The sequence below is a fragment of the Hyaena hyaena genome, unplaced genomic scaffold (genome assembly GCF_003009895.1).
Source record: "Hyaena hyaena isolate Hyena2069 unplaced genomic scaffold, ASM300989v1 scaffold_448, whole genome shotgun sequence".
Classification (NCBI taxonomy): domain Eukaryota; kingdom Metazoa; phylum Chordata; class Mammalia; order Carnivora; family Hyaenidae; genus Hyaena; species Hyaena hyaena.
Window position 1 is genome coordinate 1,241,810 of NW_024081082.1, and position 15,215 is coordinate 1,257,024.

The 15,215-nt window shown below is 44.1% G+C and overlaps 1 protein-coding gene across 3 annotated transcripts in view; it reads right to left on the reverse strand.

Annotated features, from left to right (window-relative positions):
• Positions 1 to 7,150, reverse strand: part of CCDC93 (coiled-coil domain containing 93) — a 90,858-nt gene extending 83,708 nt beyond the window's left edge. For all 3 annotated transcript variants that reach the window (XM_039253407.1, XM_039253408.1, XM_039253406.1), the window contains exons 1-3: positions 6,965 to 7,150; positions 2,695 to 2,808; positions 1,101 to 1,195 (exon numbers count right to left, since the gene is read on the reverse strand). In XM_039253407.1, the coding sequence (XP_039109338.1) occupies positions 1,101 to 1,195; positions 2,695 to 2,808; positions 6,965 to 7,006 (251 nt within the window). In that variant the 5' untranslated portion in view covers positions 7,007 to 7,150. The remainder of the gene's footprint in view (positions 1 to 1,100; positions 1,196 to 2,694; positions 2,809 to 6,964) is intronic.
• Positions 7,151 to 15,215: the final 8,065 nt, after the last annotated feature.

Consider the following 15,215-nt stretch of genomic DNA (forward strand, 5'->3'; position numbering starts at 1 on the left):
ATGCAAACAAAAAGAATGGCTATCATTAAAAAGACAAGAGACAGCTAACTTCGGCCAAGCTATGGAGAAAAGGGAACCTTGTGTACTGCCCGTGAGATTATAAACTGGTGCAGCCACTATGGAAAACAGGATGGAGGTTCCTTAAACAATTAAAAATTAAAAATGCTTAAATCAGAACTACCATATGATCCAGCAATTTCATTTCTGGGTACTTACCAGAAGCAAATGAAATCAGTATCTCAAAGAGGATGTCTGCACCCCCACATTCACTGCAGCTTTATTCACAGTAGGCAAGATATGGAAACAATCTTAAGTGTCTATCCTTGGATAAATAAGATGTGGTGTACATGTAAACACACACACACACACACACACACACACACACACACACACATGAATATTATTCAGGCCTAAAAGAAAAAAGGAAATCCTACAATTTGCAGCAACGTGGATGGACCTCGAGGATAAGATTTATACTAAGTGAAAGAAGTCAGAGAAAAACAAATGCTGTGTGATTTCACTTGTAAGTGGAGTCCAAAAAACTGAATTCAGAGAAACAGAGAACAGATTGGTGGTTGCTGGAGGTGAAGGGTGGGGAGGTGAGGGAAATGGGCAAAGAGGAACAAAAAAGTACAAAAGGTACTTGCAGTTATAAGATAGAGAAGTCCTGGGGATGTAATGTGCTGTAGCATATATTTGAAAGTTGCTAAGAGAGTAGATGTTAAAAGTTTATATCACAAGAAAAAAAATTTGTAACCATGTGATGATGGATGAACATTTTGCAGTATATGTATATGTACCAAATCATTATGCTGTACACCTTAAAATAATACAACGACAATTATATCTCAATGAAACTAGGGGAAAAAAAGACAGAAAGTGTTAGAAACAACCTGACCATTAAATGACTTATATGCTAGTTGTATGATGGTGACTTCTATCAACCTCAGTTTTATAATCTATAAAACTATGAGAATATCTGTTGTAATGAAAATTAAAATATGTAGTGTCTAGCACAACTTTCGGCACACAGCAGACACTGAAAAGTTAGCTCCCTTTTCCCCCATTAGGCTCTTCCATGGCAAACCTTGGCTACTTACATTTTCTGGCCTATTGTAGAGTTTTCCTGAAAGAGCAAATCAACGTCTATGTCAAAGTTGCAAGTGGTGATGCACCAGGTCATTCCTCCTACTACCTGTAAGACACAAACAAAGTATCTGTTTTCTCTTCCTAGTGTGGGGAGAAGGAAAGTGGAAGGTAGACAAAAATATCAGTAGTTCTTGCAGAATCAGTGACCATACAAAATTATTTACCTTTAGAGAGAGAGAATATGTGTCCTTCTGACTTCATCCGCTACAATTCATCTAACATAGCACCACTCAGTAAAACTTGCCGCAGTGATGGAAATGTCGTGTGTCTGCATCGTCCAGCACAGCAGCTATCAGCCACATGTGGCTGCTTGGCCCTTGAAATCTGGCCTGTGTGACTGAGGAGCTGACTTACGTTACAAAGTGGACACACCATCCATAGATCCTCTTTATACTGAGGGGGACAGCCATCAGTCTCAGCCAAGAGAAGTCTTACTCGAGTTTCGGGTAAGTGCCAGATTCCAGAGGAATCATGTGTTTTACAGACCAGACAGGTGACTTAGCAAGGCTGACATCTGTGGCTCATTACTTAATTTCCATACATATTTTTTTCATGTGGCTAAAGGAGAGTCCCCGTCTACTTTTCTCGTAGGATTTCTCAAAGATGCAAATGAGGCTAAGGCTAAAAAACCACTTTGAAACAAAATCTTTTTCAGGCACGGCTTGATGCTAGAAAAAACAATAGTGACTCTCATCTCTGGCTGTGTTTTAGACATACGTGAGATGCCTATTAAATACAGATTCCAGGCCCCAGGCCAGAGCTGACCAAAATATCAGAGGTTAGGGTGAGGCTTCAACATCTGTATTGCAAAACAGTGCACAGTGGGTGTAATGCAGAGCCGGGGCTGTGGCCCCTGGAGCAGTCCACACTTTCTTCCCCCAGGAAGCTGTCCTGGCCCGCTCGGGCTGATCTGGAAGCTTCATTTCTGTGCACAGTTCGCTGCTGCCCTTACTGCAGCCACTTATTCTATGTATGTTGCTTTCCTTGTCTCCCTTCCCTATTCTGCAGAAGCTGGGCTCTCTGAGTACAGAGCCTTGACCTTATCTCTGTGCCCTCAACACCCATTACTATGCCTCGTGCGTAATAATTCTTAACGTTCTGCTGAATTAACAGACTTCATCGCACAGTGACTTCTCCCTCCTCCAAACTCAGAGAGCTGACCACCTTTCGAATATCTGGCAATTGTCTGTGAATATCTAGCACACTGACCTAGGTCGGCTCCTTATTAACTCAGATTGTTTTATCTCACATAAGATTTAGCTCTTCACCCAAACCGTAAGTTCTTTAAAAGGAGGAAGTATTTCTGATGCTTCTTTGCGCTGCCTAAAGGTCTATACACAGAAAAGGAATTCAAGGCATAACTACGGATACATTTTTATTTTCTTTTAATAGGAAGTTGGAACCCTTCCAGGAATGAACCTGAATCAGAAAGAAACGTGAACACTGGAGAAAGGAAAAACACAATCTCTTCTTCTCTTCCCTGTGGTGCTGACCCATGCTGTCCCAACAAAAATCAGCCCAAGCGGTAGAAAGCTTTCCTCTTACCTTGTCAAAAGGTGACAAGCCTTTAATTCTTGCCCTGAAGTACCCAGCTGCAACCAAAAGCTCCAGAATTTCAGTCAGCTTCACATTCTGTTCTTCATCTTCTCTTGTTTCTACCTAAAACGAAAGGTAAAAGTTAGGCTGGCTACCGTAGGATAAAGGAACACCAGCTATAGCCCCTGATGCCACAATTGCCAAGGCACAAGTGGCATTGGCTGTATCACTGTGTTCATGCAGGAGCATGGGAACACAGGGCTGCCAGAGTCATGAAGAACAACGTCCTCGGGCCCCCGTGAGCTGTGTTGAACATCACAGGCCAGGTAAGCACACACACAGGAAGTCCAGATTACTCGTCAGCTGGGGAAGGAATCCAGGGAAAGGAAGATGATGGCACAGCACCTCCCTGTTCTCTAACACACGGTTTACTTTTATTTCACAGGCTCCCGACTAAATTATTAACTCCTTACAGACAAAACAAGTTTGTTTTTTTTTTTTTTTTTTAACTTTATGTGCATCTCGGTCCCAGAAGCAACTGACAAATGGGACAAGAACAAAGAAGGGAGTTCAAACATGTACCTTTCTCTGCACTCCTCTTTTTGATCTTTAAGGTAAATATAAGAAAGGCTTTCAGCCTGGAAACATGAAAGGATGTAGACTGCCGCATAACGGGATTGCCTTAAGAATAATAAATCTGCCTAGTATATTTAAATAGGGAACTGATTTAAAAATTTTAAGTTAGAGCCTAACTTCACTGCTAGGTGGTGATCTTTAACTTAAAACAATCTAAATATTCTAGTACTACTGCCTCCATCTACTTCCATGAACTTCACCTTTCCTGTCTTCCAGGACTGTGGAACATAAAAAAACCACTTCTCTATATAAAACATGAGCAACGTATAGCAGGTTCAAATTCTGGTACCCATCTCAGACTACTTCCTCACCCAACCACGTCCATGCCATTTTCCTTTACCCTGCGTTCACAGTTCTCCTCTCCTCCCTTTTATGCACACTTCATGCCAGGACTACTGCAATTGCCTCAATTGTCTCAATCTTTCTTCTGTTCATCTGTTTTCCTCATTCCTTCCTAAATCACAGCTTTCACATCACCCCTCCTTAGTTCACCCCCAGCCCTTACCGTTAATGCATCACATACTGTCTGTAAGATAAACTCCAAAGTTCTCGGTCTGCCATTCAGATCTCTGGCTGCAATCTATCTTTCAGTGTCAGCCTTTACTTCCCTCAGAAACAATCCAGTCATGGCTACGGCCAAGCTCACGCATGGCTCACTCCCTTTTCTTCACTGTTCCCACCCCTTCCCTTCTCCTGATACTCTCTAACCACCCAGAAGTCATCTTCAAATTCCAGCTCTTATTCAATGCCAGCTCTGACAAATGCAGCCTGAAATGGGCACTCCTCTGCATTTCTATTTTATTTATAGTTCATGCCATTCATACAATTAAGTATCAACCTCTTCTGAGTAAAATGTCTGGTGTTAATGTATAAGCCTGTCTTTTGAAATGGGCTATTAGCTGGATCAGAAGAGGACCCATATATTATTCAGTCATGTTCACACCTCTTCTGAAGTAGCATTAGGCTCAAAGGACAATTAAATATGGAATGACGTGCTCAATCATTACATAAAGTGCATGACCTATGCCAGTCATGGATTAACGAAATGTTTTCATAGTCATGACACTGATAATGGAAATTCAAGTTTATTTTGAAGTACAAATTGCCAGGAGAGGGAGCCTACATATTAACATATAGTTGAACAAAGAATTATTAAAGTGATTGACAATCTCTTGCAATAGGGGGTGTGAAAGTGACAGCCTTGTGCCACTGCTCATTTTACTTCTTAATCTCAAACCACCCTGGCCCAGACGATTCAAGCGTTATCCTAATTCTTAGTGGACAAGCAAAACTAAAGTAATATTAATTATTCACGCCGTCTCTTCCTTTGCAAAAGATCTGGGATAGTTAAGCAACATCTATATGTGGGAAGATTCCAAGAAAAGAGAAGAGTTAATACGGTTTACAAAGATGGAGTAGAAAAGAAAAATGGGATGATAGGAGTCTTTTCTTAAAACTCCTAGGATGTAAAACAGGAGCCCTTCACTTGTTCAGTTAACACTTATCATGAAAACACTTCCAAGAAGACAACAAGTCATCCCAGGAGGATCATTCCTGCTTCAACTTGTCCCAAACGAGCACCTGCTGGCCAACCCCATGGCAGATGCATGGCCCATGCCTTTTATCCACTCACCCCCAAAATGGAGAAGTATACACGCTTTTGCAAAATAACCTTTTTGGCACAAGACACTGGAGGGAGAATGTTAATACGACTCCACACTCACTTCACAGATGTACACTGAAACAATATGGAAAAGGGCCACTGGCTAACACCCAGCGACTGAAAGAATACCCTCTCTGGAGGGTATAAAAAGCCATCAGATTGGTTAATACATCCACCATTTAAAAACCCAAATTCTGATAAAGATGGATGACTGTGGGCTCTTAAGCCAGGCACATTAAATTTTCAATTGCCCTGTACTGTAGTTCGTGTAAGCTGGAAGGCAAGGCCAAGTCTAGCTATCTTCCTATCCTTTACAAACATTGAGTAAAAGGTGAAAAAAAATAAATTTAAGGAATTAACCAGATTAGTGGTAGTTTAATGACACAGACTATCCATATTCATATGTACTGGTCTTTGAAATGAATGATAATAACTTGCGTATATTTATGCTGTATGCCTCCTAATTGCCAAGAAGTGTCTTCGTCTCCTGGAAAACTGACAAGTTAGACCCAGCCTCCCAGCAGTCAGAGAAGGGTTAAACAAAGGACACAGAGGACCAAGACCCCACGTATAGTACTGCGGGACGCTGAAATGGAGGGATTCAAGGTGGATCCTGGGAAACCAGATAGGAGTCTAGAGCAAAAGTCCAGGCAAAAAAACTTGATGAGAGCCTGGAATCAAGAAGTGACCAAAAAAAGAAACATCAAATATCACAATACAGTCCTTGTCTTCACAATCTTACCCGCCCCCCCGCCCCCCGCATCAATGTAATTTGCATGTAAGGTTTTACCTAACAGGAGAGTTCTGACAACCTGACATTTCTTAGGCTTTCCTAAGAAGACAACAAAAAGGACTTCTACTCTGGGAGCACACACTGCCAGGTAAGTCTGTCCTTCCAGCACTATATTATATTCCCAGCTTTTATGCATGGAACAGCGATCCCTCCATTAGTGGTAGTAAGTATGAGAGGAGAGAACTGAGGACTGGCAGGGGGTGGGGTGGGTGGGACACGCAGCGAAGCAAGATTGGCCCCAGGCAGCTGTGATGTCCTGTCAAATGCCTGCTTCAGAACCTCGGGAGGGGGACAGAGGTGCAGTGTAGATTTCACTTCTTTAGAGACTCTAGTATAAACACTAGACTGGCTTTGGAGTCAATCAACGGGAAGAGAGGACACTGGCAAACCACATCGCTAAATGACACTCGCAGCCTAAAGGAAATGCATGTTCCCTTTATTCCCAGACAACGTGGAAATCCGGAAACTACTGACTGCCCGGTCCCTCTGGACATACTGAGTATTTAGTAACACCCCAGGAAGCAAAGGTGCCCGCTAGGTTCTGAAGAAGCAGCCACTCTTCCGCCAGGCGCTCGGCCCGGCCAGGCAGACCCCCGGACAGCGGGTCGCCTCCCGCATACAGCCCACTGCGCGCCCGGCTTGCAAACTTCCTCCTGCTGCCCGGGTCTGGCGGGGGGGATGCCCTGCACACCCCAAGGCGGGTGAGGCCGGCCATCGGATACCCGCGGGCCCCGAGAGGCGGCGGCAGGCGCCACAAGGTCACCGCCCTTTGCACAACCAGAGCCCGGACCGTCCCAGCGCGCGTCTCGTGACTCCAGGGCGCAGCGGCCCCGGGCCTCAAGGCGAGCCCTGCCAGCGCCAGGGGTCGGGGCAAACAGCTCGGGAGGGCGGGAGAGGCGGGACCCCGAGCCCCGCGGCGCCCGGGACTGCGTGGAGCTAGGTAGTGGGCTGTGAAAGCCCGCCTCCGTCCCGGGGGACCCGGGAGCGGCTGAAGTTTGTCCCCGCCCCTGCCCAGGCTGGGGGACTTGCTCGGCCCCCGGCGTGGAGGGCCAGCGCTGCCCGTCCGGGACACACCTGAGGAAGGGGGCGGGGCGCCCCAAACGCAGCCCGGGCCCGCTCAGCCTGCCGCTCGCTGGGCTCGGCCCTCTCCCAGGAACCCCGACTGTCAGCGAGAGGGTGGTCCTTACCTCCGGGAGACCCTGGCCCTCCGGCCCCTTCGGCAACCCCATGGTCCTGTGCCAGATGTGCGGCGGCAGCAGAGCCCGCAGAGCGTCCGGAGGAAGCTGTCCCCGGCCGCGAAGCTGCTACCGGGGTGGAGGCAAAGCGGGAACTTCCTCCGCCGCCGCTGCCGCCGCCGCTGCCGCCGCCGCCGCCGGCCGGGAGCGCGGCGGCCGGGTGGAGCATGCGCGCTGGGACGTGAGCGCCGGGCGACTGCGCCTGCGTGAGGGCAAGCCCAGGGGAGGCCGAACCGCTGGGGGCGCTGGAGCTGCGGTCCTGCGGGGCTGAGGGACCGGGGTTCCGCAGGTGCTTCGCTCCGGGCTCTGCAGTTTTCTCCGAGGTGCCTTACCCAAGGGTCGGTTCCTTCATCTCGGGGCATTTTTGCATTGAGCTCCCTCTCTGCTTTTCACAGGCATCGGATGCCCCAAGCCCGGGTTCTGTCCGCTTGCTCCGCGAGCCGGACTTCGGAAGCCCCTCACTCTCGTTTGGAATTCCAGACACAGGACCAGTTCTAGCTGAATCGGGGTATCCTCTGATTTAAGCGCACTTGGGCAAACTTCTCGATATATACACGGACCAGGGAACGGAGCCCCCAAGAGAGGCTTCTGTATGCCCGCTGACTCCACAGGGTTCCACCTAGTGCTTGTTTTCCAGGAAACCTGGTTTGGGATAGTATCTCCACACCCCCAACATACCCAGTTCCGGGTCTCCCTTGGGGGAAAATTCATCTCAGAGTGCAACTCCGGTTTTGATATCATTTTAGCTGCCACGTCACATACATTATGCACCCACCCCTTTTGTGTCCCGGAGGATAGCAGTGATATAAAAGGGTGTCTCCTGGACCACAAGCTCCCCTCACTCTACGCACTTGCTTCATAATGACTTCTCCAGCTCTTATTTACTTATTTATTTTTTGGGGATGAAGAAGATGACATGTGAAAACTTGCTATAGAAGAGATCATTCCTTCTGGGGGAGGGGAGAATGGGGTGGGAGGAGTGGGAAATGTGAAGCTCTGAGCTCCTTGAGATTAAGAGGGTGTGTGTGTGTGTGTGTGTGTGTGTGTGTGTGTGTGTTTCCTCCCTGCATACCTAGCATCTTAAAAAGTAGAAACAGCTCCCAGTAAATGTTTGTCCTTGAAGAAATTCTTTGAGCTTTTTGTACTGTTCCCTGAGTTTGTCCTGACAGAATAAACATATGGTCTGAAAGACTCTAAGAATGGCCATTTCCTTGCTAAATGCAGGTAGCAAATACTTGTAACAAAGCTGTGTGCCACGCCCCCCACATTTGAGAACATTGAATGTTCAAATTAAGGGGTCGAGATGGGAACTCTCTTAGAGTTACAGATACCTTGCACTCATCCATTGGGAAGCAAAGAAACTCAATTGTTAAGGCTCCCACTTTCAACTTACCAAATGTATTTCCTTTTGTAATTTTAAAATCATCCTTCTTCCAGATGGTATAGGATGGGGGGGAATGATGGGTAATTTGTGGCCACTATTGAATAACTAGAAAGTATTGATGCCTAGGGACAGGTAGCAAAATCTCACATAGCAGGCAAGCCTAAATAGCTGTATATAAAGTAGTTCAGGGAATAGGGTCTGGAGAATAATAGAACTCAGGTAGGCCACACGCAAGTTCCCTGTTGGAAATGACTTTGCAATGTTTTAATAAACATGAGCAGCTAACATTCCCAGTTTTCCTGTCTGTGTAGGGTGACAGTAGCAGAGTTGGATTGGCATTATGCTTTTCTTTTCTTTTCTTTTCTTTTCTTTTCTTTTCTTTTCTTTTCAAGATCCCAGCAAAATGGCTGTGGCAGCAGTCAAGAGAGCTTGGGCTTCCCGTGCTTGAGAGAGGAACTCCAGCGCAGCTTGGGAGAGGACCTTGAACAGACAATGTCAGAGAAGGTTTATGAAGACTCGCTCTAATAAATGTATCTCTCTCCCCCTCCCCCGACGCAGGGGACCCATACACATGTTTTGTCTCTCTAGTGAGATCTTTGAGGATTAGGAATCATTCTGTCTCTCATGTGCGCATTCAGTAAAGAGCTGTAGGAATTTTTCTAAGTGCAAGATTCTTAGGAACCTCACAAATGCCTTTTTTTTGGGGTGGGGAGCAAAAGGGTGCTACAGTAAAGCGCTTCCTGTTAGGCACAACTTTATCCTAAATGAGGTTTTCTGTAAAGCCCCAATCATCCTGTTCTCATGTCTCCCAGCCCTTTCAACTCTGGGCACTTGGTGTGACCCCTGAAGGAGAATTGTAAAGTCTTGAAACAGGAAGGGATCTTAAAGTCATCGAATGTCATGACGGGTGTTCAGGCCACACAGACATTAGTGACAGGGCTAAGACCAGGGCCCCAAATTTCTTTAATTTTATTCATCTATCAATCCATCCACCTAAGAAATAGTACTGAGTCCCTTTTATGTCAATGGCCCTCAAGCTTGGCTGCATGTTGGAATCATGTGGGGAGTTTTATTATTTTTTAAAATTATTTATTTATGTAATGTAATTTATTGTCAAGTTAGCTAACATACGGTGTAGACAGTGTGCCCTTGGCTTCGGGAGTAGATTTCACATGGGGATTTCACATGGGGTAGTTTCCAATGCCTGGGTTCCACCCCCAGAGATTCTGATTTCATTGGTCTGGGGAGATAGGGGGATAGGGGCCTGTTTTCTCTTGGAGTACGTTGTTTTACATGCAGCGCGGTAGCCAAGAGTGACTTCATTTTTATTGTTCCATTGTAGGTCACGGTAGCACACAAAATTTAAGAGGGACTAAGAGTCTTTAAGTTAAATGAGTTCTTCTTGAAAATTCTTAACTGTAGGCTAATCTATTCTCACGCAGTAAAATTTTTACAACATGCCATCCTGTATATAGCGAATCGAGGCAGGGGTGGTACAAGCAAAACTAAACCCCCTCTGTGTCGGGACACAGCTCATTACATGCGTGCGCACGCACACCCACCAGTTCTAGCGCATTTTTCCCAGCAAATGATAGTTTTATTAATGAATTCAAACAGTCCCCATAATTTTCACAACCATACTCTATTAGCTACATTAGAGAGGCTTTAATAGGGATCCGGCTGCCCAGCAACGAATAAGTCTGGAAAACACCTGTTGTATTCTCTATCTCTTATAGAAAATGATAACTAACATTTTCTTGGTAAAGTGATTTAATAGCATTTTTTATTGGAAGGACAGAAATTTTAAAATTTGAATGTTTAGCATTTCACAGGGGATTCCAGTGAGCAGCCAATTTGAGAACCACTGTTCTCTGGGCCAGAGAATAGTTCCCGGTGCTGGAGATACAAGCCAGACAAGGCAGTTACAACCAGAAATTAAAAGTGTCGCTTAATAAGTTAATATTGGCTAAATAAGTGCTCTTCAGCCAAGGAAGCCTAAAAAACAAAACAAAACAGAACAAAACAAAACAAAACAGAAAACCCAACAAAAAAACAAAAACCAGCATAATGAATGTGACAGGGAAAAGCTGGAGTCGGAGACTCTTAGGAATGGAAGGGTAAAGATAGGACTCTCAGGAACCCTTTGAGGGGAGATCTAAATCTCAAGAAGGCGCCATGGAAAGATCTCAGGGGAAAACATTCCAGGCAGTAGGAGCCTCTGGGGTATTTTGGTCAACCTCCATTTGCACTGCCCCCCCTCCCCAATCCAAGACCCACTGTCTCCCCTCTCCCCTTGCTTTCTGGTGGGTAAGGGCTTCATCAGCAGAGCCTGGTATGTGGATGCCTATGGTGTGAGGATCTGGGGTGTGGGTCCTGGAGGGTAGAGTCTCAGGAGTCATTTGGCAAAATGTATCAAGAACTTAAAAAATATCCTTGGACGTGATACTTCCTCTTTTAGGGCTTACGTACAAAGACCTTTATCACAATATTATTGGTGAGAGAACAACCTGGAAGCCATGTCCACAACCCATGAAAAGGAGTGGTTAAATACATTTTTACGTGCTCTTTTGTGTCACATCACGTTGTCTGGAAAAATGGTCACTGTAACAAGCCTTGCAAGAAGAGGGTGAGAGGTAAATGTGAACCACGTCTGGCCTGGCCTGTCAAAAAAATCCATAAGACATGTAAAAGGCAGACTGGAAAAATATTCATTACCTATGACAAGAGCTCTTACAAACCAGGAAGAAAAAATTTAATACAAAAATGAGCAAAAGAGGGGCACCTGGGTAGCTTAATCGGTTAAGCATCTGACTTCAAAAAATAAAATAAAATAAAATGGAATATTTTAAATGAGCAAATGACTTGAAGAGAGAATTTTTTAAAAGTTTATTTATTTTGAGACAGAGGAAGAGAGAAAGAGAGCAGGGAAGGGTCAGAGGGAGGGGCAGAGAGAGAGAATCCCAAGCAGCCTCTGCAGTGTCAGCACAGAGCCCGATGCGGGGCTTGATCTCATGAACCGTGAGATCATGACCTGAGCCGAAATCAGGAGTCGGATACTTAACTGACTGAGCCACCCAGGTGCCCCCAAAGAGAGAATTTCTAAAAGAAGAGTCACTAAATGTATGAAAAAAACCCTCTCAGCCTCACATTAAAAAGTTAAAATGAGGTACATTGGCATGGAAGTCATAACTACTGTTTAAAGGACAGTAATGCCATAGCACTCCTTAGTTGTTAAGTACGTTTTTTACAAAGGTGTTAGAGGATGATTTGGCAAAATTAATTTCCCCCCAAATCTCTATTGGGTGCCTACTGTGTGCCAGGCACTGGGAAGCAATCCCAATGGGGCTGGCAGGAGTGATTGGGCACCCAGGGTGCATTTGGAATTTTCACAGTGACTGGGAAGCGTCACCAACCTTTAGCACCCAGCTGTTATGGATGTCAAGTGTCCTGCATTGACTTTGAGTCATAAGAATTTCTTTGGCCGCAGGAATGTGGGAAGCTTTGAGATTGTGCCAGTTCTGGGCTGAGGTGCTAAGAACCTTTCCATATTTCCGTCATTCTCTTATCTCCTTCCACCCATCATGAGAAGGTATCTAGGTAGCATTGCTTCCTCTGCCTGGACCCTAAACTGAGAAACTGACAGGAGAGAAGGGAGGGGACCTGAAACCGCAGCCCAGCTAAGTCCAGCCAGCCCCATGAGCAGGGTGCTCATGTTTGTTCTGAGCACTGAGATTTGGAGGCTGTTTGCTAAGTATGGTCATCATGGCATAGCCTAACTAATACACCGTACAAGGAAGAATCATCCCTCCAAATGCCATGCGCCCCACCCCCACCCTGCACCCCACTGCCTGGCAAACACTGGATACAGGAAATGAACCCAGTGGGGTTGTGGAATGAACATGTACAGACTACAGGTAATCACATCAATAATTATATGCTTGCATGTTGAAGTAAGTGCTCTTGATGGCAAGTTGAAAGGTGGGATGAAAAAGAGGAGCAGGGGGTACGATTTTGAGTGAGAAGTCAGTGAAAGTTTCTCCAAGGACATGACAGTAGAGATCTGGAGTCGAGTCGGAGTTAGACACAGAGTAGGGAAAAGCATTTCAGGCTGAGGGAACCTGAGTGGCCCAGCAGAAAAGCTCTGCATGCCTGAGGGGCTGGAGCACAGATAGCTCGAGGCAGTTGATGAGGCTGTGGGGCCCGGACCAGGCAGGACCTGTTGGACCTTGGATCTCACCAAACCACCATTAGAGTAACCAGATGGCTTAAAGGAAAATTGTTTGGTAAACATATGAGCCCTATCTCTGGATTCAATTCAGCCCTTGGTCTACAGAAAGGGGCTTTGAGGTTCAAATGTCCCCAACGGCAAGATTGCTCATGTAAAACTCCTACTACCCTTCATGTTATGAGGACTTAGTTAACAGCCACAACCCAAAATCCAACACTTACACTGTCTGGAAACAGAAGAAAAGGAAACAATTCGCTCAGGAAATTAACTGCCTAGTAAACTACATTTATGTAACATTATCCTAGGAATTACAGTCTGGTCAAGCTTCCATGGGAAACTAAATGAAAGAAAATCTAAAATTACTTTAGAAGGAAGGACTGAGAGTGTTGTTTTTCTAGATCAGTAGGAGAGATTTGTTAAATAGCAATGAACACACATTATGCTTTCATTATCTTGAAATTAAATAAGATGGAAATATTTTACTCATAAGATTCACACATATATTGTAGATTTCTAAAATGTTATCCTAAAGTCCTTCATGTGTCTTGAAAAAGACAAAAATTACTGCCATGTTTCTGGATTATTTTATTGGACTTGTTAACAACACCAAAAATACTCTAATTACTCTACCCACAAGTAGACTAACACAGAAGTCATTAATTTATAAGATTGCATTTAAATAATCTAAAATTGTAAAATATCACCCTAAAAATTATAATTTTAACAGGTGTTTATTTGAACCATCATATCATCACTTAATAGCAATGAAAGAGGAAAAGAAATCTGAATTACATTAACTGAGAAAAAAAAATCTTGTTGCTGTTCTTGATCTTCTCAAGCAGATTCATGACAAGGGGGATCAACTTGGAAGGTGACTCACTTCTGGTTTGGGGTTGTGTGGACTGAGGATCAAATCCAGTGCTTAGCACAGTAATATTTCTTGTTGCTAGCAGAGGATGTGATGGGCCAGCGAACACCCTCAGTTGAGAGGACTCCTGAGAGATTCTTTCTTACTTTCCAGAATGGGGGGAAGGATAGAGGGTCATCTTCTCAAGAATTGCACATGAGATCAAGGAGATGTGTATGCAACTGCCCGTGGGAAGCATGGATTAGGAAAGAAAAGTGCTTAATATGACCTAAATAGTCATCGAAAGAATGGCTATATGATTTGTGATATCTCCATACAGTGGATTAGTATAGAGTAGTGAAAATCATCTAGAGTTACATATTTGAATATAACATGATAACTATGAAAAATATAAACTTGAATTTTTAAGAAAACAGCATTCATAATGATTTGCTACATTTACAAACACTGAAAATAGTATTATTCAATGCTTCTATATACAGAAATGCATGGGAAAGGTATGAAAGTATGCATGAGAATTATATTCATGATTGTGGTTTTCGCTGGGGAGGATGGAGGGAGAGCAGGAACAGAAAGGAGGGCAAGAGAGCATCAGTTCTATCTGTAATTTTTTATTTCTTGTGGAAAGGAGATCTGAGGCACGTGTGGTATAATGCCACTATTTGATAGAGCATATGATCGATAGATGGGTAGTAATTACATTATTCTTATTTTCTGCGTGTTATTTGATTATTTATAATCAAAATGAACTAAAGGAAAACAGCCACTAAAGTGAACCAGAGGTGAGAAAGAGGGGACAGAGGATGTAGACTCCTTTTTGGAGAAGCTTGACAATGATAAGATGGTTAGCGGTAGCATGATTGATAGAGGATTTGTGTCTTTAGCTTTCTTTCAAGATGGCAAAGACTTAAGTATCATTTATTACATTACAAGGAAGCATTCAATCAAGGGGGAAAAAAAGAGGTAGAAAACATAGACTTGAGCCTTAGAGCCTTAGCTCTTACAAATCTTCATTAAAAAAAAAATTCCTCCATAGATTGTCATCTCCTCAAAGGACAAGAGCTGTGTGTGTTCTATTTATCTGCGTGCCTAGACCCTGCCTCGAACAAATGCACCACAAATGGATGAGTGGATGGTTGGATGGATGGATGGACGGATGGTTGGTTGGATGGATGGATGGATGATGGATGGTTGGGTGAACAAATGAAAAGGTGTAGTGTGGTGATACTAGCATAATGTGTTTATCAGAGTGGCCACCAGGTGGCAGATGTGACAGGCAATGATTATCCTTTCAGAGAAAGTCCAAATGGTAGCCACAAGTTATAATTTTTTTAAATTAACTTACATAAAGTGGAATATACTCAATATTTAATCTCTTAATACTTGAGATATGTATGAATGAATGAATGTGTATGAATGAATGAATATACTCAATATTTAATCTCTTAATACTTGAGATTATCCTACTGTCTGTTGACTTCTCATTTTGGATATCATTAGGTCCTTAGTCTTTCCTGGAAAAGGAATTCTTGGTGCAAAAAACGTATAGTTGTATTGACTTGTGGTTAAGAAAGAGACTGAACACACGTGCTCATCTTCTCTTTCTTTTGAAATCCAAATAAAATGATGGCAAAATTATGATTCCACAAGGACCAAGAGAATAGAAAGGGAGGCGAAAATGCTACTGCAATCAGTTTCTTAAATGGGTTATACTTGATAAGGT